This window comes from Onychomys torridus, chromosome 3 (genome assembly GCF_903995425.1).
Source record: "Onychomys torridus chromosome 3, mOncTor1.1, whole genome shotgun sequence".
In the NCBI taxonomy this organism is placed as follows: Eukaryota; Metazoa; Chordata; class Mammalia; order Rodentia; family Cricetidae; genus Onychomys; species Onychomys torridus.
Genome location: NC_050445.1, coordinates 158,347,086 through 158,371,902, shown reverse-complemented (window position 1 = coordinate 158,371,902; position 24,817 = coordinate 158,347,086). Strand labels below are relative to the sequence as shown.

Here is a 24,817-nt window from a genome sequence, read left to right as displayed (position 1 = left end):
GTCACTAGTTGAGAACCTACCTCTGCACCAAGAACTCTCAACCATCAGTGAATCTCATCGTCCCAAAACTCACAAGAAAAGCACACGATTCAGGAGGCTGCTCTCACAGTGAAGAGGCAGTAAACAGTTACAGGGAGAGAGTTGTAGCTGGAAAGTTTCTCTCCGGGTTCCACCACGCTCCCGTGTTCCTGCAGCCACTTATAAAATAATCATTTCCTTAGTTATGATAAAAGATAAGTTAGATACAGAACCTTAGACTCACAAATATAGGATAGATAGGATATCTTCTTTAATTTTTCCAAATACAAATAAACTAGATATTATAAATAGACTAGATATTGTAACTGTAATTCTTCCTTGATAATTGTTTTGTTATATGTAATTTTACTATGTTAAAGTTAAAAACTTCCTTTTTAAAAAAAAGAAAAGGGGAAGTGCTATGGATAATTGATTGATAAATAAAGTGCTGATTGGCCAGTAGCCAGGAAGGAAGTATAGGTGGGACAAGAAGAGATGAGAATTCAGGGAAGTGGAAGGTTGAGGAAGAGAGCTGCTGCCAGCCACCTCGATGAGAGGCATGATATAAGATATCAGTAAGCCACAGCCACGTGGCAGGGTATAGATTTATAGACATGGGTTAATGTAAGATATAAGAACTAGATAGCAAGAAGCCTGCCATGGCCATACAGTTTATGAGTAATAATAAGCTTCTGAGTGATTATTTTATAAGTGGGCTGCGGGACTGCGGGGGCTTGGCAGAACCCGGAGGGAAACTTTCCAGCTAGAGAGGAGATTCTTCAGCAGAGCTGCCCACAAGTTGAGCTTTTGTAAGTCGCCCCTCAGGCTTAGTCAGGGGCTGTTTGGTGCAGCTGCTGGGGATCACCCAGGATCCTGTAATCAACTCCAGTAACTCACTGCCTTATCAAATCTAGGTGGAGTCCTTTCTCTGCTGTCGTTGGGGCCCTGTCTGGGGTGAATAAACATTTGTTCTCGTCTATGTTATAGGTAAATATAAAAACTTTCCCCCTTGTGGAAAGTAGTCAGCCAGACTAGGACCCCATGGCTGATTTATAGTAATATGTCCTATGGCTATGACTGAGTGACATGTGCCCACATGGCAGCCCTCTTCCTGTGGCCATGGCTACTGGGGCTATGGGGAAAGCCTGGACACTTCTGCTGAGGCTGAGGAATCCCACCCCCAGCACCTCCCCCCCCACCTCCACAGCTTAATGGCACTAGACTTTCCATCAGCTTTGGGAAACTTGAAGCAGCCTTGTTCTTGGCAGATCACATCTTAGGGCATTTGCTGTAGTGGAAACAATGGCCTCTATGTGGCTCAAGGCCCTCGAGGAAGGAAATCTCAAGCCTTCCTTTGCCTCCTCAGAGGGGTAGACCTACTGTGTTTCCATGACTGTTCTTGTCCCTTCAGGTTGAGGTAAAGTTAAGAATTTGGCACCCATTATTCTGAAGTCCACTGTGTCTGGCCCTTTGCTGGTTGCTGGCTGTAGGTGGGGTTCAGAGCACTGACTCCTCCAGCAAGCCTGGCCCAGGGGGCCTTCTCATACTGTCGATTTCCAGATACGCAGTGGGGGTTGGGATACCCACTTTCTCTGGGCCTCAGTTTATTTGTGAAGCAGGCACAAGTATATCTGCTTGCTTATGGAACCATGGCAAAAAATGTGCACAAGTCCATGTGAAGTGCTCAAAACAGCTCTGGAGGCCATAGGAACACAGCCAACACAGGCTATGGCATACAAAGTGAGGTGCCGGCTGTTCCAGGCCTTCATGTGTGCTAGCTTGGCTGGAAGTGTGTGTCTTGATGGAACTACTGTGAGGTTACTAATAAAGAGATGGAAATATGCTCAGTGGTTATGAGCTGCTCTTGCAGAGACCCCCAAATCCTTGTTCCCAGCACCCACCTCAGGAAGTCCACCTGAAACTCCAGCTCCAGGGTATCTGGTGCCCTCTTCTGGCTTCCATGGGCACAAGCACTCATATTGCACCCCTCCCCACATATACACATAATTACAAATAAAGTAAATCTTTTCTAAAAACAGTTACTAATAAGCCAGGCCTGATTGTACGACTCTCACCCCTCTGGCCAGTGTGGCTCTCTGTTGTAGAACATTATTTTAAGATGTGCTACTTTTGTTTGTGTTGCATTTGTTTAATTCTGTGAAGCTGAGTTACTATGCCGTCTAAAACACCTGATGGGCCAATAAAGAACTGAACAGCCAATAGTGAGGCAGGAGAAGGGATGGGCGGGGCTGGCAGGCAGAGAAGGAGAAGTCTGGGAGAAAAAAGAAGTAGCCAGAGAAGGAGGACCCAGGGGCCAGCCACCCAGCTACACAGCAAGCCACGGAGTAGGAGTTAAGATTTACAGAAGTAAGAGAACGGGAAAAGCCCAGAGGCAAAAGGTAGATGGGATAGTTTAAAGTTAAGGAAAGCTGGCAAAAAAACAAGCCAAGCTAAGGTTGGACATTGTAAGTAAGAATAAGCCTCCGTGTGTGATTTATGTGGGAGCTAGGTGGCAGGCCCCCAAAGAGCAGAAATAAACAGCAGCTCTCCCTCCTGCAGGACTCAGTCCCCTGACCTAGCATGCCATCCAGGACTCCACAGGTCTCCCTGCTACTCCTCTCTCCTCCCAGCTCTGGCATGGCCCTGAGTACACACAGATGACAACAGAATCCACCACATCAAAAATTGACCAAGAACTATTTTATTTGAAGATGTTTTCTTCCATAGTCCAAAGATACAAAATGAATGCAGTTCTGTGGCTCACAGGTGTCGGACACAATCATTGTTGTGGTTACGTGACAATGTTAACGTGTGTGTTTATTCCACACTCCAAACTATGGACTCAATACAACCTTTCAAACAAAGAAGGTGTCAGTCATAACAGAACATAACTTGAAGATTATTCTTTTCCATAAAATGACAACTAGATGAGAGAAGGCTAGGGGACAGTGCAGTGCCCACTCTGAAGTGACGGAGAGTGCAAGTCACACTTCCCTTGGCTTGGCCAGTGACAGAAGCGCCAACCAGACCTACGGAAACATGAAGCACCCGGGCTCTTCAGAACGACCCTCTTTTACATTTCACAGGCTTCCTGTAGGAATGGGTCACCATGGCTGCGTCAAGCTGGCCATTGCTGTGTACTTCCTGTTGTGTTCTCAGACTAACAAGAGAAAGTGGAAAGCAAACGTGTACATGGAGCGTAGGGTAGAAACCCACTGGATAGTCACCAGCAAGGCAGACTCAACCAATCAGTGGATAGTGTCCAAGGGAGCATTGCCCAGTTCTCCCACAGGAATGCTTTAAAGGCACAGGCCGAAATGGACCAGCGCTGAGCTTGCTTACGCCAAACCCTTACCCAAGTGCCTCCCTTCTCCCTCATTAGAACCATCTTTGGGGCTACAGTGCTGAGTGAATTCTAAATAAAACAGATTCCACGTCATTTTTGTTTTCACAAACTACGAAGTGCAATGATTATAAAAAAAAAGTAGTTAACTTTTCAAAAAGCATATAGTAAAAAACTGAAACATGGGGTGTGATGTTCAAATTTATGGACAAACCAGTTCCCAGGATTATTTCTAAATCATGAGGCACTGGGAAGATTGGGCCACGATGCAAGAGGTGGCCAGACCGAGCCCAGTGTGCCCGACTAAAACAGGCACCTTTGATGACACCCTGGTTAACATGAGCATGCACTGTCACAGGGACTGTGGCTCTCTGTGTCTCGGGGCTCAGCACTGTCTTGCACTGACACTCCAGTGTTTCTGGTCTCCCAGGGAACAGAGTTGACACAGCTCACTGCTTCCAGAAATCATGGCTCCCTTCGTGGCCACTGTCTGTCAAGCAGGAGTGGGAATTGGTGTTCATTCCACTCTGGCAGGCTGGCAGGGATGTTGGTATCACTGAACCCTGGCACAGAGGGAGGGGCACATACCTCATAGTCCCTACTCGTGGTCTAAGAACAAGTGGCAGCCTTCAGCAGACTGCCAATCAGGTCAGGTTAGTGAGTGCTAAGCCACACTCACTAAACACCCTTTGACAAAGACATCAGAGAACCTCCTATTTACCTCTTTGGCCAAACAGACTTGAACTTTACCTGGAAATCTGAAGACCACACCCCTAATGCGCCATAAACATTGGTACAAGGACACATTTACCTCTGTATTCTGGGTATAGAGATGCAGCACCCTCTCCCTCACTCAGCTTGAATGAAAACCTAAGGCATTTGAAGTTGCTCGGGTTCTTGGCTTTAGAAACAAAACAAAACAGAAAACAGCAGGGTCAAAGTCTCTTTGGTTTCGTGCTTAGTCTTAAGCCTTTTGTCTCCTGCCAGCATCCCCAGCCTTCTGGACTCTGATGCTACATCTTAGTGCAGAGTACAGAAACTATGGGTTCTCACACATCCCAGAACCTTCCCAGGACCAAGGTGAGAAGCCTCTAGAAGGAGGAGTGCTGAGGTCAGGGAGCAAACACCTTCCACCAAGCCTCCTCCAGACTCTTCCATTGACACTAGCCTGTGAAATAAAGGATGTGGCAGGCACTCCCACCGAGTGTCCTCCCGACACTTCCTGACACAGTCTGAACCCCTCAGAAGCATCTGGGGGTGGATAAGGCAATAGAGAATGGGAAGAAAACAAAAATATCACACAAGGCGCTGCCTGAAGAAGGGAAGGGTTTCAGGGACACTGTCATCTGGCTGAAGTCTCCAACTGGTACCAGCTAAACTAGAAACGCTCTTAAAATGCCCACACAGGTGAAGGGCACAGGCAGACAGATGTCACAGAAACCATCCAGTCCTAAGACATGCCTCCCTTCCCCAAGCACAGCTGGCAGCAAGAGTAACAACATTCTGTTGAGAGTCTGTGCATCTAAATCCTCATATCCACAGACAGTACAAGGGCAACATGTCAAGCCTGGTTGCTTAGAGTTTGTGGATGATAGTAGTACAACTCCATTTGGTCCAAGAATCTAGTTGCTGGTGTTAGGAAATACATCCAAAGATGGCTCTTAGGAAGAGAACTGGTTGACTGGCAGACACAAAAATGTACTTTTAAGATGTATTTTCTCACAAGATAATCACCCATCTTGGTCCAACGCTAATTCAACGCCCGTCTCCTCTGAATATGAGGGTTAGGTGCATAAGGTGAGAAAGTGAAGAGCATGGTGGCAAACATAAATCAGATTTTAAAGTGCAGTAATGAAATGACAGACTCCTCCAAATTCAATTCTTCAATGAAATATAAATCAAATCTATTTAAATACCATTTTTGGTGAAGATTTCACTTCCAGGTTTTTGTTTTTTTTAAAAGAAACCAGTGAAACAATTTAAAAATAATAAAGAAAGGAAGGAAGTCATGGTTGCAAGAGGCCTTCAATCTCAGCACTGGGGGACTAAGCTGAGAATCCCGAGTTTGGGGCTATCCTGGGCTATAAGGCAAAGGCCTGCAAGGTTCCAAAAACATAAACAGGTTACTGATTGACAGCTACTGGTAGATCTGGTGACAAGACACTGAAATCTGTCACCATGTCCCAAATAAACCCTGACGGAACCTTTTTTGTTTGTTTGTTTGTTTTGGTTTGTTTTGGTTTGGTTTGGTTTTTTGAGACAGAGTTTCCTTGTGTAGTCTTAGCTGTCCTGGAACTCTGTAGACAGAACTTTCAAATAGTTGGGCAAATAAGATTTTTATAACTAGGCTCTCTGGGTATATTAGAAGCATAGCTGTAAAGAAACCCTGAAGTGACTCCCTCAGGACACCTACTGGGGTGGGGTGGGGGATCATTCCCCCTAAGTCCAGCCACTGGGAGAGCAGCTTTGTGAGGAATGAATCTGTCCGTAGTTTTTGTTTTGCTATGGAGCTTTCTTAACTACACAAGGCAGCTGTCACTGAAAGGGCACTGCCCACTGTCTGATGCTGGGGCAGAGATGGAGTCCGGCTTATTTAGCTAACTCCACTACAAGACAGCAGCTGGTTATAGCAAATGGTCTTCAATCAAAATTCCTATAAGTGAGGGCCTTGTTGCTGTTGCTGTACGTACCTGGGGCCTCTTGTGCATTCTAAGTGGGCCCTTGAATGTTTTAAGAAACACGGACCCATGATTGGCAGGTCCCTTTCTTCATTATGAACAGACTTGGTGAAATCCCCAGAGCTGTTTACTGCTGTTGGCATGAGAGTCATGAGGCCAGCACCTCCCCTCAGTTCAGACACCAGCAGAGGCCATTCTATATCTGTAAAGAACCTCACCTCTGCTTTCCAGCATAAGTGAGCTACAGGCCACCCTTGCCTTTGAAAGGCAGAACATAACTACACAGCTGAGACTAAGTTAGGAGGGATCCTCATCTAAATGTGCAAAAGTTTGCTCTGTTTTGTTTTTTATTTTAAATCTTGAAACAAGAGCTAAGTCAATACATTCAATAAAAATAACTCATAAAGGCATGTTTCCTTATGTGGTACTCCCTCATTTAAGACACAATTTATAAAACGTTAATAGCAATCTTCTAAAAACAAAACCTCACAATGCAGGGTCTGTGACCCACGTAGACCTGCATTTGCCACACAAACATAAGAGGTTGACAAGTCTGCTCACACAGCATTCTCAAGTGGCTGAGAAGGTGCTTATCCAAGTTTTTGGATGGACCGGTTGGTTGTGGCTTCTCTGTCTGGCTCAACCACTGCAGCAGGCACAGTGGCCATAGCCTGTGGCCCCTGAGGATGCTGTAACTCTAGCCAACACAACATCAGGACCTTACTTAAAACATTAATAAGAGGTTTTTGTTTTTTTTAAAGGTAACTGTTGTGCACAAACTTGATAAATGGTAATGAAATGTCTAAAGATTGGACACACCTGTTAGGGTTCCTGAAAGCAAATATACAATAAAATGCTTGACCAGAAAAACAGGGTGACAGGAGGCTGGAGGAGTGAGGAGGTGGCTCCTAACACTTGTCAAAGAAACTAAACATCCTACTAATGACATCTCAGGTGACCTAAAGAAATCAATTTTAAAGTAATCTTTATGGGACTAGCGTGAGGCCCTAGATCCCACCCCCAGTGGGGGAAACACAGAACAAAACCATGACTACTATCACGTCAGCTATTGACCTTGGCCCTGGTGGAGCAACCCCAGCAGCCCACTGTTTAATGTTGGGTTTTAGTTGTTGGCCCAAGACTGTTTAGATGAATACTTATCATGACATTTGTTCCCATGATGTAAAAAACAACCTATAAAGAATAATGTTGGTTTCTTTCCCCAAGTTTTCAAGTAATTAGCTCAAGAAAGCTTATTTACAGCTGAGCCTCCTACGTAGTGATCTACGTTAGCCTACTTTGTCCCTCAGGGATCAGTATTTCAAAGAGTTGCCTTTTTTTTTTCTTGAACCAGATCTTTCTTTCAAATACTGTTGAATCGTTCAGGTCTCTGCTTTATTGGGTAGATAGAGAGAGGAAATCAACAAGTTATGTCCGAAGGCTGGGAACCGCCGGAAAGCTTCCCAGCTGTCTGCAAAGATGTTGTACTTGAGAAACACTCGGTGCTCCAAGCTGGTGGACAGAGTGACGTCCCTGCTCATGATGTAGATGCCATCGTTGTGTAGTGCGCATGTCAAGTTCAGGCCCGATTTGGACGTGTTCTCTTTCAGGTAGAGCCACTGGCGAGTGACTGTGTTATAGGACTGCACGGTGAGCATGTCCTCACTCTGGCTGCTCCTGCGGTTGGGACCCAGTTCATGGAGACAGCCACCCACAATGTAGATGGTCTCTTCCACAGACACCATCTGCTGCTTGCGGATATGAACATCACAGGTCTCAAACAGCGTCCAGAGGTCAGAAGAGGGGCAATACTGCAGGATGTTCATGTTGCGATCTGAAACACAGAAAGAGGCCAGATGTCAAGCAGCAGGAGCTTGCGCTGCCCGGGCAGTGGGGAGGCATCTTCCTCCACACATACCATCTGGCCATGGGCAGGTGAAGCTCAGTCAGAAACGTAGGGGACAGAGAAACAGTTTTCCAAGTAGATAGGGAAGGGGCCATCCATCTGGATTCTCCTATACTACCTTCCTCCCAGGCTCCCCTTTCTTAGGAGGCCCTGAGAACCAGCACTGGGACAACCGAGACAGGAGGGCCATGAGTTTGAAGGCAGCCTGGAAAGGTCAGCTTTGATTTAAAGACAACTTGCGGATGCTGTTTTAGATGGATGGTTACAGTGAGAGGCGGTAGGCCTCAGAGACAGGCTGCAGCTCCTCTGAGGGTGGTCAGCAAGCCCTGGCTACAGCTGGACACCCTCACACCATGTAGTGAATTCTATGCTTTTCATGAGCAGCTCAGGCGTTCAAACTCCAGTGACCTATGCTGCCTTTCACAAATAGAAAGCCCACATTGTAAAACGTATTCCTTGGCAAAATGATGGTATGTCCACCCAGACATCCAGATGAACCCCAGACAGGTGTCCTACCCAGTCAGGCCTAGATAAACACTGTGAAATGGCACTGCCTGCCTCAGGAGAAAGTGCTGTACATCCCTTAGAATGCCTCATAGGGCCCTGCTCTCTGGCATGCACAGCCTGCCCTTCCTGGCAACCTCTGAGCCACAATATCAGCATACAGCCCAACAGCCTAACTCTCAGGGACAGCCTCGGAACACCTGACTACACAGAAGGCAGGCCCAGCCCTAAGGGGGGGTCTGTCCTTGACAAACTCTGAAAGCCACGTCCAAACCCCAAAGCCAGTAAAGCAGGTTTTCCTGTCAGGAGACACAGAAAAGTCTCAGCTCCCACTCTCCACAGCCACAGACTCACAGATCAGCTTCCCAGCTGGACCAGGGGCGACACATCAAAGGCCCACCCTCTGCCTGCTCGTGGGCATGTGGTAAAAGCCTTCTCTGTCATTGTTTTTAACTAATAGCTAATTTCTTTAAGGAAAATTATAGCTTCTCTTTTTGAAAGAAAAAAAAATGCCTGTCATACTAGCTACTTGGGAGGCTGAGGCAAGAGGATTTCAAGTTCAAGGCTAGCCTGTGCTACAGAGTGAGTTCAAGGCTGGCCTTGGCAACTTAGCGAGATTCCACCTCAAAGTAAATGTAAAAACAAGGCTAAGAACACGGAGTGCTTGCTAGTGTACATGAGGCCCCCCTGGTGATGTCCCCAACACTGCAAAATAAGACAGACAGAAAAAAAACGCTGTGAGATTCAAAATACAGAGCTTCACTTTTCTTTTTTCAAACTGATTTTTAAAATACTTTATTCTCTAGGAAAGCATGAATGGTCTTAGCTTCAGCAAGAAAAGGAAAATATTAGCAGTTCAAAAAAAAGTGAAGTTCCTGTTGGCTATTATTAAACAACAAAAACTATCAATGGAGAAAATAGCTCATTTTGGGAGCCAGCTTGTCGTCACAGGCACCCAGCAACGGACCCGCCCACAGCAACAGACCCTCCCACAGAAACGGACCCGCCCATAGAAACGGACCCTCCTTACAGCAACAGACTCACATCAATGAATCCTCCCACAGCAACAGACTCATTTATAGCAATGGACCCACCACAGTGGCCCCTCCATCAGCAATAGACTCTTCCATATCAATGGATCCTCCCATAACAACAGACCCTCCCACAGCACTGGATCCATCACAGTAACAGACCGGCCCACAGCAATGGACCCACCTATAGCAACTGACCTGCCTAGAGCAATAGTGGAACCCCCTCCCAACCCCCCACCCAACCTCACTGCAGCTACATAAAAAGAGCTCCACAGTCAGGCCTGGCATGATGGTGCACATTTGTAATCCACAACACTCTGAGGCTGAGGCAAGGGTATTACAAATTTGAGGCCAGCCTTGGCTACATAGTAAGACCTTGTCTCAGAAAGAAAGAGAGGATGAGGGAGGCATAGACAGACAGACAAGCTCCAAATTCCAAGTTAGCAGGGCACCGAGAAACCAGGTCCTTAGTGCATGCTGGTCCCTGTGCCTATATACTTTCTGCCCCTAAGAAACTGCCTTCCTGGTCCTCACGAAGGTCTGCATGCATCTCCTTACAGACTAGGTAATAAAGGTCACTCTAGGAGTGAATCTACCAAGGACACCTGCCTGGGTCACCAGGAAGTTTCTCTTCATTCCAAGAGCCTGCAGCTAGCTCTTCCTGGATCTTCTGAAAGTTCCGCCCCAGCTAAGCACTGGCCCAGGCCACTGCAAAGTAGTTTGACTTGGGACAATCTTTTGCTCTTCACATTTAAAATGGATTCCCCTGCCCTTTAGGGCTACTAGGATTTCTGACTGAATTTCTGTCTGCTGTTTTTGTTGTTTGTTTTTTGAGAAGAGGTCTCATGCTCTAGCCTGTGCTCAGCTGACCTGGAACTCACTATGTAGCCCAGGATGGCCTCCAAGTTGTAGCCATCTTCCTGCTTCAACCTCCCAAGTGATAAGATGACAGAGATGGGGTTCCACACCTTGCACCTCCATTTGTCTACTGCCTGGCAAGAACCAAAATAATCAAAATCTATTATAAAAGTCATGAACCAGTCAGGTGTGGTGGTGCACACCTTTAATCCCAGCAGAGGCAGGTGGATCTTTATGAGTTCATGGCCAGCATGGGCTATATAGCCAGTTCCAGGGCAGCAGGGGCTACGTAATAAAGAAACCCTGTCTCAAAAACAAATAAACAAAGCCACAAACCATTATCTACTGAATTTTAAGTCTCTTTTAATGAGATTCCAACTCAAGTCCTGGTTTCTATTTTGTCTTGGTTGTTTTGTTTTTTGTCTTTTTCATAACAATTAGGAAGACCTGTTGGAAACAGGAACCATCAGGAAGTACTGGAAAAGCCAGACACAGAAGGACTAGAGAGGGGCACAGAGCCCAGCCCTCTCAGCTAGAGCACAAACACCCATCCAGCCTCGCTGCCTGACCGCCCATCATGGTCCCTGGCACAGGGACTCCAGGACCGACATCATCCTGGGTGGCCCAGCGAGGAAGGCACACTAGTGGTAGCTTGTAAAGCTCAAAACACACCAGAAGGGCTTTCCAGGTCAAATCTACAGCCTGTTTGCTCAGCCAAGGTCATGGAAAAGCCAGGAAATCTACCAGAAGAAGAGCGCTACAGCAGGACTTGGCAGCTCCTGTGTGGAGGAGAAGCTTGAGGCACATGGTGTCCTCTCAGCCGAGACTCATTCTATCTCACCCCATCTCGGGGAGTTAGAGGCTCGTGCATGGAATCCAGCACCCAAGGCTCAGGCAGGAGAATTGGGCTACAGAATTCTATACCATCAAATGCTCCAGGGTAAGACCTTGCCTCAAAACACAAACCATGATGAGTGGTGGTGGCAGCACACGTCTTTAATCCCAGCACTAGGGAGGCAGAGGCAGGCGGATCTCTGTGAGTTCGAGGCCAGCCTGGTCTAACAAACAGTTCTAGAACAGGCTCCAAAGCTACACAGAGAAACCTTGTCTCGGAAAGCGCACACACACACACACACACACACACACACACACACACACACACACACACACCCCACATCACCTAAAAGAAAGGAGAAACATCTGTAGGTAAACAACTTAGCTAGTTACTTTACTAGAAAAACAGATACGGAGATGTGACATCTAGGCATGGCCAAGGCTAAGGCTGTCTAAACATGTGAAATTAGTTGATGTCTGTACCCTAAGCCCCAGTGTGCAGAGTGAAAGACCTCTTAGCAAAGGCAAATTATCCTCTTGAATCTCCACAAAGAAAATGCTGATAAACCTCGTGTCTTCATGGTGGTCACTGGGAAGTGGCAGCATTTGAAGAAGATAGCTCATGGCTTCAGGCACACTCATCCCTCTGTTGCTCCTCTCAGATGCACAAATACACAGGGCACCTACAGGGGGTAGAGGGGGAAGCCCCAAAGGCAGGTCCACCTCCTCAACCTCAGCACCAACCAGTGAGATCTTATTTGAAAACAGGTCTATAGCCATATAAGTAAAGATAGTAAACAGACGGTTCTGGATTACAAACTCAACCTGCTTGCACCCTTATTAGAGACAGAGACACCCAGAGGAGAAGCCGCATGCAGACAGGCAGAGATGCATGGTGAAGCCGCCAGACAGGGAGCTGAAGAGGTGAGGGAGACTATGGAGCCTCTGGGGAGCCCTGCTGAAAGCTTTCTCTCACTTCCCCTAGAGATATGGTCTGCTATCTCCCACACTCACCTTAAAGTCTTAATCCCCCTGCCTCCACTTCCCTAGTGCTAGGATTACAGGGGTGCACCATCACACCTAGTTCTGGGCTACCTATTTGAATACTATACTGGTGTCATTTACAAAGTTACATGAGGTCACTTGCAGCCCCAGAGTCTCCTTCGTGCAATGATCAGCCAGGGCTAGAAAGATCACACCATGAAGGGCTGTCCCTTTGCCACTACACATCAAACACACCAGCAACTTCCTGACCTGACCATGACACCAGCCACCCCACAAGTCCAGCGACTCCTCTCCTTCAGCTGTGGGCTCTGCACGTCAGACGCACCCAGCACAGAAGTAAATCCCCATGACCAAGAGACCACTTGTTGGCAGCTGCCTCGATGGAGGGCAAAGAGGAAGGGGAGCAGCTCTTCCCTGCATTCAGCATCATTCCCCCATACAACCATGATGCTCCACCCTGCTGCCTGAGGTCTCCCTACTACACACATCAGCATTAAACCTGGGGACAGTCTTATTTCCATGCTACTCCTGTAAAATGCCCACCACAGAGAGCAGAGCATGTGAGGACTGAGAACACGCCACACAGGCACTACCATCTGGTCTAGAGAGTTCTCTTGTGTTCACATCCTTCCACCCTGTAGGAACAGGGCCCCATAGCTGGCTGCAGGGTCTCTATCTGGTGAAGCAAAGGATCGACCCAGCTCTGGTGTGGCACTGGTGGGTGGGCCCAACTCTGAGGGGACAAAGGTACTTAGTTTATGCTCTCCCACAAGCAAAGCTGTGACCCAAACCTCCAGCCTGGCCAGGTCCCAGGTGCCAACCACAAGGCTGGGTTTCTAGAAGCACAAAGAACATTCATAATCCTTCATAATTCTTCTCTTCCATCTGAGTGATGTCCATGTTCACATAAGGTCATCAAAGGTCTTTGCCTTCTAACTCATGCTGCCATTGGGACTCATTTCCTTAAGAACAGTGAGTATATAGCATCTAGCGCATAAGAGCACACTCAGACACCCAGCCTCTTCTGGCCAGTCTTGCTCTGCCCAGGCCGCTGCAGCTTGTGCAAAAGCAGCTGATGCTCACTCACCTCGGGTGGTGTAGCCACCGATGACGTAAATCTTGCCCTTGCACTCGCATGCAGAAAACTCAGCCAGCGCATTTGGCAGAGGAGCCACAAAATTCCACGCATCCTGCTCAGGATTGTAGCACTCCACGTTAGACACAGCCTGCCCACCGACAGCGTAGAGCTTTGAACTGACAGCCACGAGTTTGAAGTTAGAGCTGGAAAAAAGATACAAGCCCACGAGGTCAGTTCTGGTCAGGATGTGGGGAGAGGAAGCTCTCTAGCAGAAGGCGGAGCCCATCTACCTAAGGACTGCAGAGGCACTGCTCAGATGTCACCTGGTACCCAAGGCTCCAGGATCTGCTGAACAGAAACGGGAAAGCCACAGCCATAGGCAACTGCAAACAAGCAGCTACCAGTGATAAGGACCGATCTTGCTCGTGGGCCTGAGGCCACCTGCTGCACACTAAACTCAGTTTTCTTCATCTGAAGATGTCACGCCTGGATCCAGCAGCTGCAGACCCAAGTGTGTAAACAACATATTGCATCTGTATTGGACACATACAGATATCTCCCCCTTAGATGATACAGAGAAACAACTACCTAAAGAGACGGTGCATGAAGTCCAGAGATAAATTCAAGGGCAGGAGGAGGTCTGAGTGCTGTGCAGCCCACACCACCTTACATATGGACCTGGCTTCATGTCACTGTGATCCCCACAGCCCACAGAAACAACTCACAGGTTTTTGGCTCACAATTTCTGAGGATTTCAGAATCCTATCATGGCAGGGAGGGTGTGGAGAACAGTTCACAGTAGCAGGGGCATGAGGCTGTCACTCTACAGTGGGGCTGGAGGCAGAGAGAGGAAAGAAACCAGGCAGCAGCTAGGTGTGGCCTTCAAGTCCCACCCTTTGTGACCATCTTCCCCTTGAGACCCACATTCTAAACATTCCACAACTCCACCAAACAGTGTCACCAGCCAGGGAAGAAATACCCAAGACCAGCCGGAAGGTGTGGGGTTGGGGGAGCGGGGACGCAGGGACGGGGCAATGAAGATCACTACCCATAGATGCTAAAAGATGATGTTCCAGGGGGCAAGCAGGAGAGAAAGTACTGGATGGAGGGAGGACTCAGTGGAAAGCACTGCTGCTCTTGCAGAGGACCCAGGTTCAGTTCCCAGCACCCATATGGCAGCTCATAACCTCTGGTAACTCCAAATCTGAGGGATCTGATGCCCTCTTCCAGCCTCCTCAGGCACTGGCACACATGTGGCATACATTCACAGATATACATTTAAATGTACTTAGAAAATAAGTCTTTAAAAGAGAGAGAGAGAGTACACAGACTCACCCCTAGGCTTTCTCCTCACAGAACGGCTAGTTCATTTTTTCTCAGAGAGCAGATTCCATCCAGGTTCAACACAGGCATCAGTGAGTGGCCAAGGAGACCTATTAGCCATCAGCAGGGGCCTACCCACTCACCAGACGGCAGTGCATATACTCGGTTGCTATATATAAATGGGGAGGGCTAAGCTGAACTAATTAAAATCCTCTGGTCCAGTATTTTAGAGTATTTACAGATGTTAACAAACATATCTGGACAAACGTGTTGTCATCAGCTTCAAACATTGGCTAAACAAGACAAAGTTTGTCCTGAGGGAGTCCCCACCTCCGCAGAGACACACCACAGACATTCACAAGCCAGCAGTGAGTGACAACACAAAGTCTGGGCAGCCTGTCCATTTCGGGTCCTCCTCTTTAAGGTGGGAGAATCTCACCCCAGTGGCTAAACACACAAGCGGGAGATCGTCGGCACAACCTCAAGGCTTTCTGCTGTGTGACGTGAGGGTGCTGGACAACTCCAACAATGACCACTCCAGAAAGAACGACAGTCGAGGAAAGATGGGGTAAAGCCAAGAGCAAGGCTGTGTGCAGGGAAGAAGGGTTAGAGGGTTAGACACAGCAAGGTAGAGCATACGCCAGGAAGTGTGAAGGGAGAATGGCTGCACAGGTGTCTGGATGCACAGGGGCTGCTTTCATTTTGTTTTCCAAAAGAGAGGGAGAACCCAGCATTCTTTATGCAGAGTCTCAGAGCCGTTAAACCCAGCTAGCCATGCAGATAGACTTCGCCCTGGTGGCAGCAACTGGGGGGGGGGGTCCCCGATTCATGTTGCTTACTTTCCCCACTGCCAATGATCCTTAACACCCAACCATGACGCCCTCTCTGTGTGTGCAGATCTGGTGAACCAGAGGAAATAACGTTTGTAAACAAGCACTAAATTCTGACCAGCTCAGGCTGGTTTCACTTCCCACAGGTACACAGATAGTAAAACTGTAATATCAAAACACCGTGTGCAATTCATCCCGCATGCTCATCTGTCTTTGGCAAACAGGTAAGAAGAGGTCTTTTTCTGAGACCGATCGGACAGGCAGCTAAGTAAACAACTCCATCCCTCCAAATCCCTTACGTGCAACATTTTCAAGAGAAACGTTTATTAATGTTGGGTTTGCTTACAGATGGGCCAGCCACCTGAAAACCAACAAGTTGCTAAATTTAGAGGCAAATCACTGAGGGCTCCAACTCCAGGCTTGCACGGGGAAATCCAAATCCACTGCAGAATGGCCTAGCGACTGGGGCACTGACTGAAGCTTAGCATATCTGTGCCCGTTACCCCATCTCTGAAGCAGAGCCAAGTACACAGTCCGCTCTGCGCGCGGTGGAGAGGGTGATGTCCCTCGTGTCCTAAATCTTGGGTTGTTGTTTTTTAAGATTCTTTTACTTTTAATTGCATACATATGAGGGGTGTGTATGTGAGTGCAGATGAATGCAGGTGTCCACAGTGACTGTGAGCCACCCAAAGTGGGTGCTGGTGCTGAGAACTGAGCCTGGTCCTCTGGAACAGTAGAATGTGCCCTTAATCACCAAACCATCTCTCCAGCTCCTCGTTGTTTTTAAACTTTATTATGTTTCAGTGTGTGTGTGTGTGTGTGTGTGTGTGTGTGCGCGCGCATCTTCATGTGTGTGGGGGTGTGCATGCTACAGTGTACACATGGAGGTCAGAGGGAAACATGCAGGAGTTGGTTCTCTCCTTCAACCACAAGCATCCCGGGGTGCCTCTGTACCCACTGTGCCCTCTCTCCAGCCCTGAGCCCCAGTTTCTTGGCTGCAGGAGGGCTGGTTTCCTATTACAGCACAGATGGCCTCCAGAATTCTGCAGTTTGTGTTCCCTTCTACAAATCCCTGACACCTCATTTCCCACTTCTGAAAGCAGCTCACACTCACCACCTCAGGAGCGTGACTGTGCATCTGAGCCATCGATTACTTCACAAGTATCTTTTCTTCCTTCGTATTGATCCCTGACACACTATGTTCAGGAAGAAAGATGAGTCTAATACCAAATAAGCCTTCATTTTGTAGCTGTATATGATTCACTTGCAAAAATAAAAATGAAAGTGAGGAAAATCAGACATGGCCACAATTTAATTTCCATTTCACTGAGAAGAAATAAAAAAAACCTCTAGGACTACAGCCATAGCCTGGTATTGATAGAACATGCCTGAGGCCCTGGATTCAATTCCCAAAGCAGAGGCTAGGGGTGGAGGGTGGTGTGGGGAGGGCTGTGATCCCAAAAGGCCTGAGACAGGATGATCTTAAGAGTTCAAAGCCAGCCTGGGCTACATAGTGAGAGGCCAAGCTGAGCTATACAACAAGACCCTGACTCACACGCACACTTAAAACCAAGTGAGGAGAACTTTGCAAAACACCTGGCCTCCTACTAACAGCCACAAAACCACAAGGAGGAGGAGGATAACTGTGAGTGGGGTCTAGCCCTGTGGTTGTGTGGAAACAAGCTAAATTCAATGGGGAAACGGGGTCAATAATAAAACCAACCTCACAGAGCTGCTGGGGCTGATGACAAAGTGACCCAGAAACACTTGACCCAGAAAGACAGTTCCCGAAACAAAAACATCATTATGGCTTGCTATAGCCAATTGTCGCTGTGAAATGCTACACTTCCTCCCTGGCCTGGACAGTGTGAGGAGGCCAGTCCCTCATCACTCCTTCCCCTTCCTCTGCTGTAGTGACCTCTGCTGGGGACCAGGATGGAGATGGGAGAAGTTGGGAAACTGAGATGCTTATTGTGGCTCCAACCACCTGTGGGAAACTCAAAAAGCAAAAAGCAATTTCAACTGTTGGCCAGAACTCGGCTGCGGAGGTTAACAGGCCTGCATTTTCTCTCCTTCTCTGGTGCCCAGCTGTGTGGGCTCCACACCCAAGGACAAAACCTCTCAAGGGTTCCCCAGTCAGGCTCCTCTGCCAGCAGACAGCTATTGGTGAGGCCTTGCTGCATTCACACACACACAGGACCCACCCAGCTCTACCTTCGGAGAAGAAGCCAGGGCTGAGGAAGATACTAGAAATAATCTTAGAAATTTAGACATTTCCAAAGGACGGCTGCAGTCGGTGGCCAGTCCCTGCAAGCTGTCCCTAATTAAAGTGGGAGAGAAGGAAGGCAATTTTGTGGTCATACAAGCTTTCACATGTCAAGAGTCAAATCTGTGTTCAGACAATAAACCATTGTTTATACCTGAAAGAGGCTTCCCCCCAAAAAAATGCTCGGACTTGTACAGTCATTTACTCTTTAAAAATTACATTTGTGTGTGTGTGTAAACATGTACACAGGCCACAGCACACGAGGGGGGGGAGGGGGAGTCAAGGGCTAGCTTGCAGGAATCAGCCCTCTCTTTCTACCGTGTGGGTCTCCTCAGCATGATTGCCAGCTTAACCAACCGAGTTCCATCTCACTGGCCAATTCGGTCATCTTCAAGCCTGTAACTTCACACAATACCTTGAAAAGAAATCTCATAGATTCACATGTAAACACAAAAGGGCAAAATTATATGACAGAGTGGTACCGATGAGTATGCCCATGTTCTCATCTGGAGAAAACGTCCATGTACAGGATATAAAAATAGTCACACACTGCAAATCCAGCTGAAAAGATAAAAATGCTTCTTACAAGAAGCCCTAGAGTCTAGGGGCTGGGGGTTTGCATGCTTGCACGGTCAGCACTGGGCTGCATTCTGTTTGCTACGCCAGGTTTCTACTGTTGGTGATTTCCTTATTTTCAAGACAGAATAAATTGCCAACATTTTAAAACTGTGTTACCTCATGTCTGGCCACCCTGACTCTTCACTTCCACTAGGGAATAACCAGTGTGGTCCTGGGTGAGGAGGCCCATGGGTGACACATTAACACTGGGTCCCTTTTCTACTCCCTGACATCACTCACCCTGCCACTTTAGACTCCAGTTTTGAATCACACTTAAACAACAACCCAATGTGCTGGTGTATGCCTCTAATCCCAACACTCAAGAGGTAGAGGCAGGAGGCTAAGAAATGCAAGGTCATCCATCCTCAGATATACAGAGAGTTCAAGGACTGCTTGGATACATGAGACCCCATTCAAATAATAATAATAATAATAATAATAATAATAATAATAATAACAAAGAAAACCAAACCCAAAATTATATCAATAGATATACATCTGTGAACATACAAAAAAATTGTGGGATATTTTGATCACACTCTGACACTTCTGAGACTGACAATAAAGTTTACCTTGAATTGGAGGGCAGAGCTAACTACTAGCTGATCAGAATCAGCCATAGAGGTTTTGGAGGACCCAGGACACATGGAGAGACATAGGAAGTAGTAGGGAGGGGTTAGAAAGATTCGAAGCCAGTTTGGATCAAGGAAGGCGAGAGAGAGGTCATGAGTTGCTTCTCAATCAATCAGGTTTTAACCCCATATCTGACTCCTGAGTTTTTATTAATAGAATAGATAGTTGTTACAAAAATTCATTTATAACAACCACTGATTAGAAGAAGCATTAAGTACCCTAATAATTTTGGAGTAAAAATACACGGATACATATCCCACTCACTCTGGAATATACACACACAGCTCCCGAATGATAATGGCTGGCCATGCCTATATTTATATAAGCATCCGTGCATTTATAATCCCTGACTATGACAGGCATGTATAGATACTGTTGTGGTTTGGGTACCTTCATGTGTTGAAGGGTTGGTCCCCTTGCACTGTTAATAAGTAGATTTATCGAAGGCTGAGTCGGGAGGGCTCTGACCTCATCAGTGCATTAGCCCATGAGTGAAATCACGTGACACTGTGACAGGACTATGGTAGAAACTAGCAGGTAGGGCCTCCTTGGAGGAAGCAGGTCACTGAGAGTGTGTCTCTGAGGGGTATTTTGCTTCTCTGCCATGAGCTGAGCCACTCTGTTCCACTATGTTTTTGACTATCATTCTTGACCCCAAATAATACCCCTTCCCCACACACCTGTTTTCCCCTATTGTCTCAGCCAGCCACCACAATGAAATAATCAAGACATAGGCGGTGATTGTTAATATTGTCAGCTTGCCGGATCTAGAACTACAGAGACAAGCTCTGTGAAGAATATTCTAGATGAGATTAACCGAGAAGTGGAGACCCACCCTGAAAGTGAGTGGCACTCCTCCACCAACTAGGAGGAAGGCAGCTGCACGCTGCCTTCACTTGCTGCTTCCTGACTGCTTCCTCAGGCCATGCCTTCTCCAACCATGCGCCAACACAAACCTCCCTGCCTGAAGCCGCTTCAGGTGCCTGGCACAGTGTTGAAGGCAGACACGTTCACTTTACAGTTTCCCTATGAGGCAGAAGCTAGACACAACTTGACGTGTTCAAAGTGCACAGAAAGAACACTTTGAGGCAAACAGACTGAGGATGTCAGGCAGTGACTGGTGAGAGGTCAGGGCTGTGGAGCAAGGTCACCACACTAAGTCCCAGTGGATGTGCTGGAGACACACAGGGAAGGAGACAGAATCTTCCACCCTTCTCAGAGCACTTTAAAGCTCTTAGAAATTATTTTAAAATAACACTTTTGATACTAAACTTTATGATTTTGTTTTGTTTGTTTTCAGAAAGGGTCTCTGTAGCTCAGGCTAGACTACAGACCTTCCTGCCTCAGTCTCCTAAGTCCTGTAAATTACAGGCGGGTGCTATTTGATGATGTAAATATCACGTCACAGGTGGTTGGGGGAAAACCCACCAAACCCTCCCTAGTTAGTGCCTCTGGAAGGGAGAGGGAGTGACGAATTCATCTCTACTTCTTACACCTCAGCTTGCCAGGATTTTTAGGATTTATTTTTTAATTTGCATGCTTGTGTATGTATATATACACATGCATGTGGGTGCCTGTCAGCTCCAGATGCCCTGGAGCTGCAGTTACAGCACCCAGTGTGGGCACTGGGAACTGAACACCAGTCTTACCCAAGAGCAGCAAGTGCTCTTAACCTCTGAGCCATCAGAACAAGGTAGTTTCTGCAAATAACCTCTGACCTAAGGGTCCCTTGTCCTGTGATGGACCGGGCAGTTCCAGCTCAGATTTCTTCCTTCCATAGTGGGACTTGGATGGCAGCCGACAGCCTGGTAGAGAGTGCCTGTCCTCTCCTGGTTACTCTTCTTTCCACTTCTGGGACACTGGTGATTGAATCGAGGCCTCATGAGGACTAGGCAAGCGCTCTCACACTGAGATCCGTCTCCCCTCTCTTCTTGTTTTGCTGCATTATCCAGGCTGGCCTGGAACTCACCTGTAACCTAGAAAGGCCTTTAACTTGGAACCTGCCTGCTTCAGCCCTCTGAGCCCCTGGGGCGACAGGCCTGCAACAAGAGACTTAACTTCTGAGGCGTCTCGGCCCTGCAGTCTTCATGCCCTTTCGCTTTTTTCATTTGCTTCTCCTGACTCCTCCGACTCCTCCTCCTCACACCCTACCCACCCACCCCCAGCTCTACCTTCTCTTCTCCAGCCACCTCAGGTCAAGGGAAGAGGACTCTGCAGGAAGGGACAGATGAGTGAGTGGAAAGGAATGCATCTGGCCCTTTGAATCAGTGAGTTCATAGATTCAACCAATAATAGGGGAATGTGTGTAGACTGAACATGTACAGGCTGGTTTTTTGTCATTCCCTAAATGACAGTCTGACAACCACTGGTATACAATATATTTGACGTAACATAGAGATTATTGTGGAAAGCCAGATGTGGTAGTGCATACCTTTAATCCCAGTACTCTGAAGGCAGGAGGATCATGGGAGCCGAGGCAGCCCAGGAGTTCAAAACCAGCCTAAGGAACACACCAAGATAAAGGAAAACCACCGGATGTATGCAGGAGGGTGTAGGTAGGCTTTGTGCTAATGGTACAGCCGCAAGGGACTCAGGCATCCCTGGTAGGAGACAAGGGCATGGCCATTCTGTAGTTGACCACTCCGGGCTCAAGTTTTGGGTCAAAGATGATTGCTGTCTAGGAAGGAAATAAACAAAAGGCGGGAGAATGAAGGAAAAAATATGAGAACTCCTATATGGCACATATTAATATCGTCCTAGGGATAACGGACTCCTACCCCAGTGCAGAAAGGCCCAACAACAAACGTTCCTGAAGCCAGTGTCAGTTTCTACCCAAGCCGCATTACAATTCAGAGCTGACCAGGAAAGAAGAGAAAAGGAAAAAACAGCAGTTACCTTTTGCAATATCCTCTACAAGCACACATCTGAGACAGAGAGGCCAGTTACCTAAGGCCTGCACCTGTAAGGAGGCCACTGGGCTAGCTGACTTCTTCCTGGCAAGCACTGGGCTCACTGGGAACTCCGCCAGCCCAGCGGCGGCGAGGCCAGCAGCACTCAGAGAGATGCCACCACCTCTGGCCAGCGAACACCAGGGCAATGAATGAAGGGCTCAGGTCCGGCTGGCACTTACCGCTTCTGGTTCATGGAGGCCACCTGCAGCCACTCGTTGGTGGTGGGGTTGTAGGAGTGCGCGGCAGAGATCTCCTGGCTAGTGATCCTGTACCCGCCCACGATGAAGAGGTAGTTGTCCAAGATGGCTGAGCCGTAGCCCCTGACGTTCACCAGGTCGGGGGGCAGATTGTTGGCCAGCGGGAACCAGCGTTCCGTGGTCTCCTCGTACCTAAGCATGGACGGGGGTTCCCCCTGATACGGGTGCGGGGCCAGGGGTCCCCCGAGGAAGTCCCCCAGGGCCACCAGGACCGGGGTCCCGCGCATACGGGCCTCCCTCAGCCTCTGCTTCAGGCTACAGTCCCCGGGGGCCTGCGGCGGCGACAGCAGCAGCGGGAACTGCGGCTGGCACAGGACCTGGTGGAAGCGCAGGGCCATGAAGCGCAGGCAGGCATCCTGCAGGTCGGGCAGCCCGTACACCTGAGCCAGGCGGTACAGCTCCAAGCAGTTGCCCAGACGCACATGCGACAGCAGCAGGCGCAGCAGCGCCGTGACCTGCAGGAAGGACGCGGCCTCCACCAGCTCTGCCAGCACGCTGGCCTCGGCCAGCTCGTCCTCGCCCAGGCCCCAGCCCTCGTGCGCGCCGCCCGCGTTGATGAAGTCCAGCACCAGCCGCAGGCCCGGCGCGCTCAGGCCGCGCAGCTGCTGCACCTCGGGGCCGGCCTCGGGCCGCACGGCTTCGCGCATGCCGGAGCGGTAGAGCGCACGGAAGTAGTCGCTTTGTTCGATCAGCTTGCTCTTGCTCACCGGGTAGCATCGGCCTTCTAGGCGGATCTGCACCACCTCCTCGGCGGACATGGCTGGGCCGCTGCGCCCGCAGCCGGGCCGCGCAGGCTCCTCCCCCCGGCTCACACCCTCCGCCAAGCCTGGCCTGCGCCCGCGCTTCCTTCCGCCGCCGCGGCCCGGGGCTCGGCCCCTCCGGCACGTCATGCGCCCTCCGAGTAAACGGCCTCTCTGTGTCTTATCGACGTGTCTGTGCGGGTTCTAGCGCGTGAGCGCAGGTGCCTGGAGGCCAAAGGCCGCAGATGACCCTGAAGCCCGAGGTATGGTGGTTGTGAGCCGCCCTACGCGGGAACCGAACTCCTGCCCTCCGCATCAGCAGTGCATTCCTCCAGCAGGGTCTTTAAACTTTTTGTTAATTGGTTAGGGAACAAACAAAATGCGCTGTTTGGGCGGTGATGGCACACGCCTTCAATCCCAGCATTCAGGAGGCAGAGGCAGGCGGATCTCTGTGAGTTCGAGGCCAGCCTGGGCTACAGAGTGAGATCCAGGAAAAGTGCAAAAAGCTACACAGAGAAACCCTGTCTCAAAAAACAAAAACAAAAAACAAACAAACAAAAAAAGCGCTGTTTCGCGGTGCCCTCTCCCTACGCACAAGTCATTGTACTTATTTCCTGCCACAGTTTAGCTGTCCCTGTGTGAGTTTTCTGGGACCAGTCAGTACTGTTAGATTTTGGACTGTGACCCGCCTGGTGGTTCAAGAGTTTCGCTGAAGGCTTACTGGAGCTAACTAAGGAGCTTAGAAGAGTTATTAACTCCATGGAGCAGACAGATGGACAGACAGACAGACAAGAAGGCAATGGCACAGTCAGGGCTCCAAGCAGATCCCAGCACCAAGGGACGGCAGAGCAGGGTCTCTGCAGAGAGCACCAGAAGAGGCCGGTGGATGGAGAGGACATTGAGATGCATTGTCACCTCTGGGCAGAAATCTGACCCTTGGTAGCACTTGCTCACCCCCACACCACCTACCCACCCAGCCTCATCACTCCATCCATAGCTCTTAGTAGAGGACACTTTTCCCATTTTCTCTGGGGGCATGCTAGGTTAGAAGGCTGACTCCTAAGGGCTGGCTGTGGTGAAGGGGTAGTGTTTGCAGGCACGGGGCCCCGGGTTGCATTCCCCAGCATTACTGTGCTTTTGGCTGCTTCATGGAGAGGGGGCTTCCAACCATTGTATTCTGCAGAATACAAGCAAGGATAAGGAGCTAGGAAGTACAGAAAACATTCTAGCAGAGTCTTGCCTTGCTAGGAGAAAGGGGCACAAAACATATGGACCTGGGACTTGTTTTACTTTGTTGCTTTCTTGGATTCTCTGAGAAACTTGGGATACTGCACTATGAGGGACAGGCCTTGAAGTATTGCTGGATGGCTTCCACTTATCTGTCACTCTCAGTGTTTGGGGTATGAGGAGGGTGCAGGGGAGGGGCCAAGGATTCAATTCACCCATCACTATGGCAAGGCAAAGTGCCACATCTATCATTAGACATTAGGCTGGGGGCTGCTGGGAAGAAGCATGACTTCAAAGAGGCTGGACCTGGATCTGTCTGTGCCTCCATTAGCAACGAGGCAGGATTCAGTGGGTCACCAGAAGGACAGGCTCTTAGTCTCTGGCTCTTTAGAACCTTTACCAATGGGAGCTTTTGTTTCCAGATCATAGATACGCCTTCAACTGGTATTCTCTTGCCTTTTAAAAACAATCCCAAAAGCAACCTTTGAGAATGATTCTCTTTAAAGAGGCAATTCAACCACGGTCACTTTACCACAGTGAGATCAGCTGGGACTGGAATCTGAAGTGTTCCCTGACAATACTGGGCACTGCTCCAGCAAGGTTTTTGGCCCTGGACAACACAATGGCATGGTTGGAAACTGGGGGCATCTTTTAAAATCCAATAATTTTAGTAAACCACACAGTGAGTATTCTAGAAAGCAGGGCATAAAGACAAAC

At 48.6% G+C, this 24,817-nt stretch overlaps 1 protein-coding gene across 1 annotated transcript; it reads right to left on the bottom strand.

Moving 5' to 3' along the window:
- Nucleotides 1–5,615: 5,615 nt before the first annotated feature.
- Nucleotides 5,616–23,039, bottom strand: Klhl42 (kelch like family member 42). The gene is made up of 3 exons (XM_036181230.1): nucleotides 22,056–23,039; nucleotides 13,265–13,458; nucleotides 5,616–7,873 (listed from the first exon to the last, which is right to left on the bottom strand). Exons 1-3 carry the CDS (start codon nucleotides 23,021–23,023, stop codon nucleotides 7,422–7,424), a joined length of 1,614 nt encoding a protein of 537 aa, XP_036037123.1. The 5' UTR covers nucleotides 23,024–23,039; the 3' UTR covers nucleotides 5,616–7,421.
- Nucleotides 23,040–24,817: the final 1,778 nt, after the last annotated feature.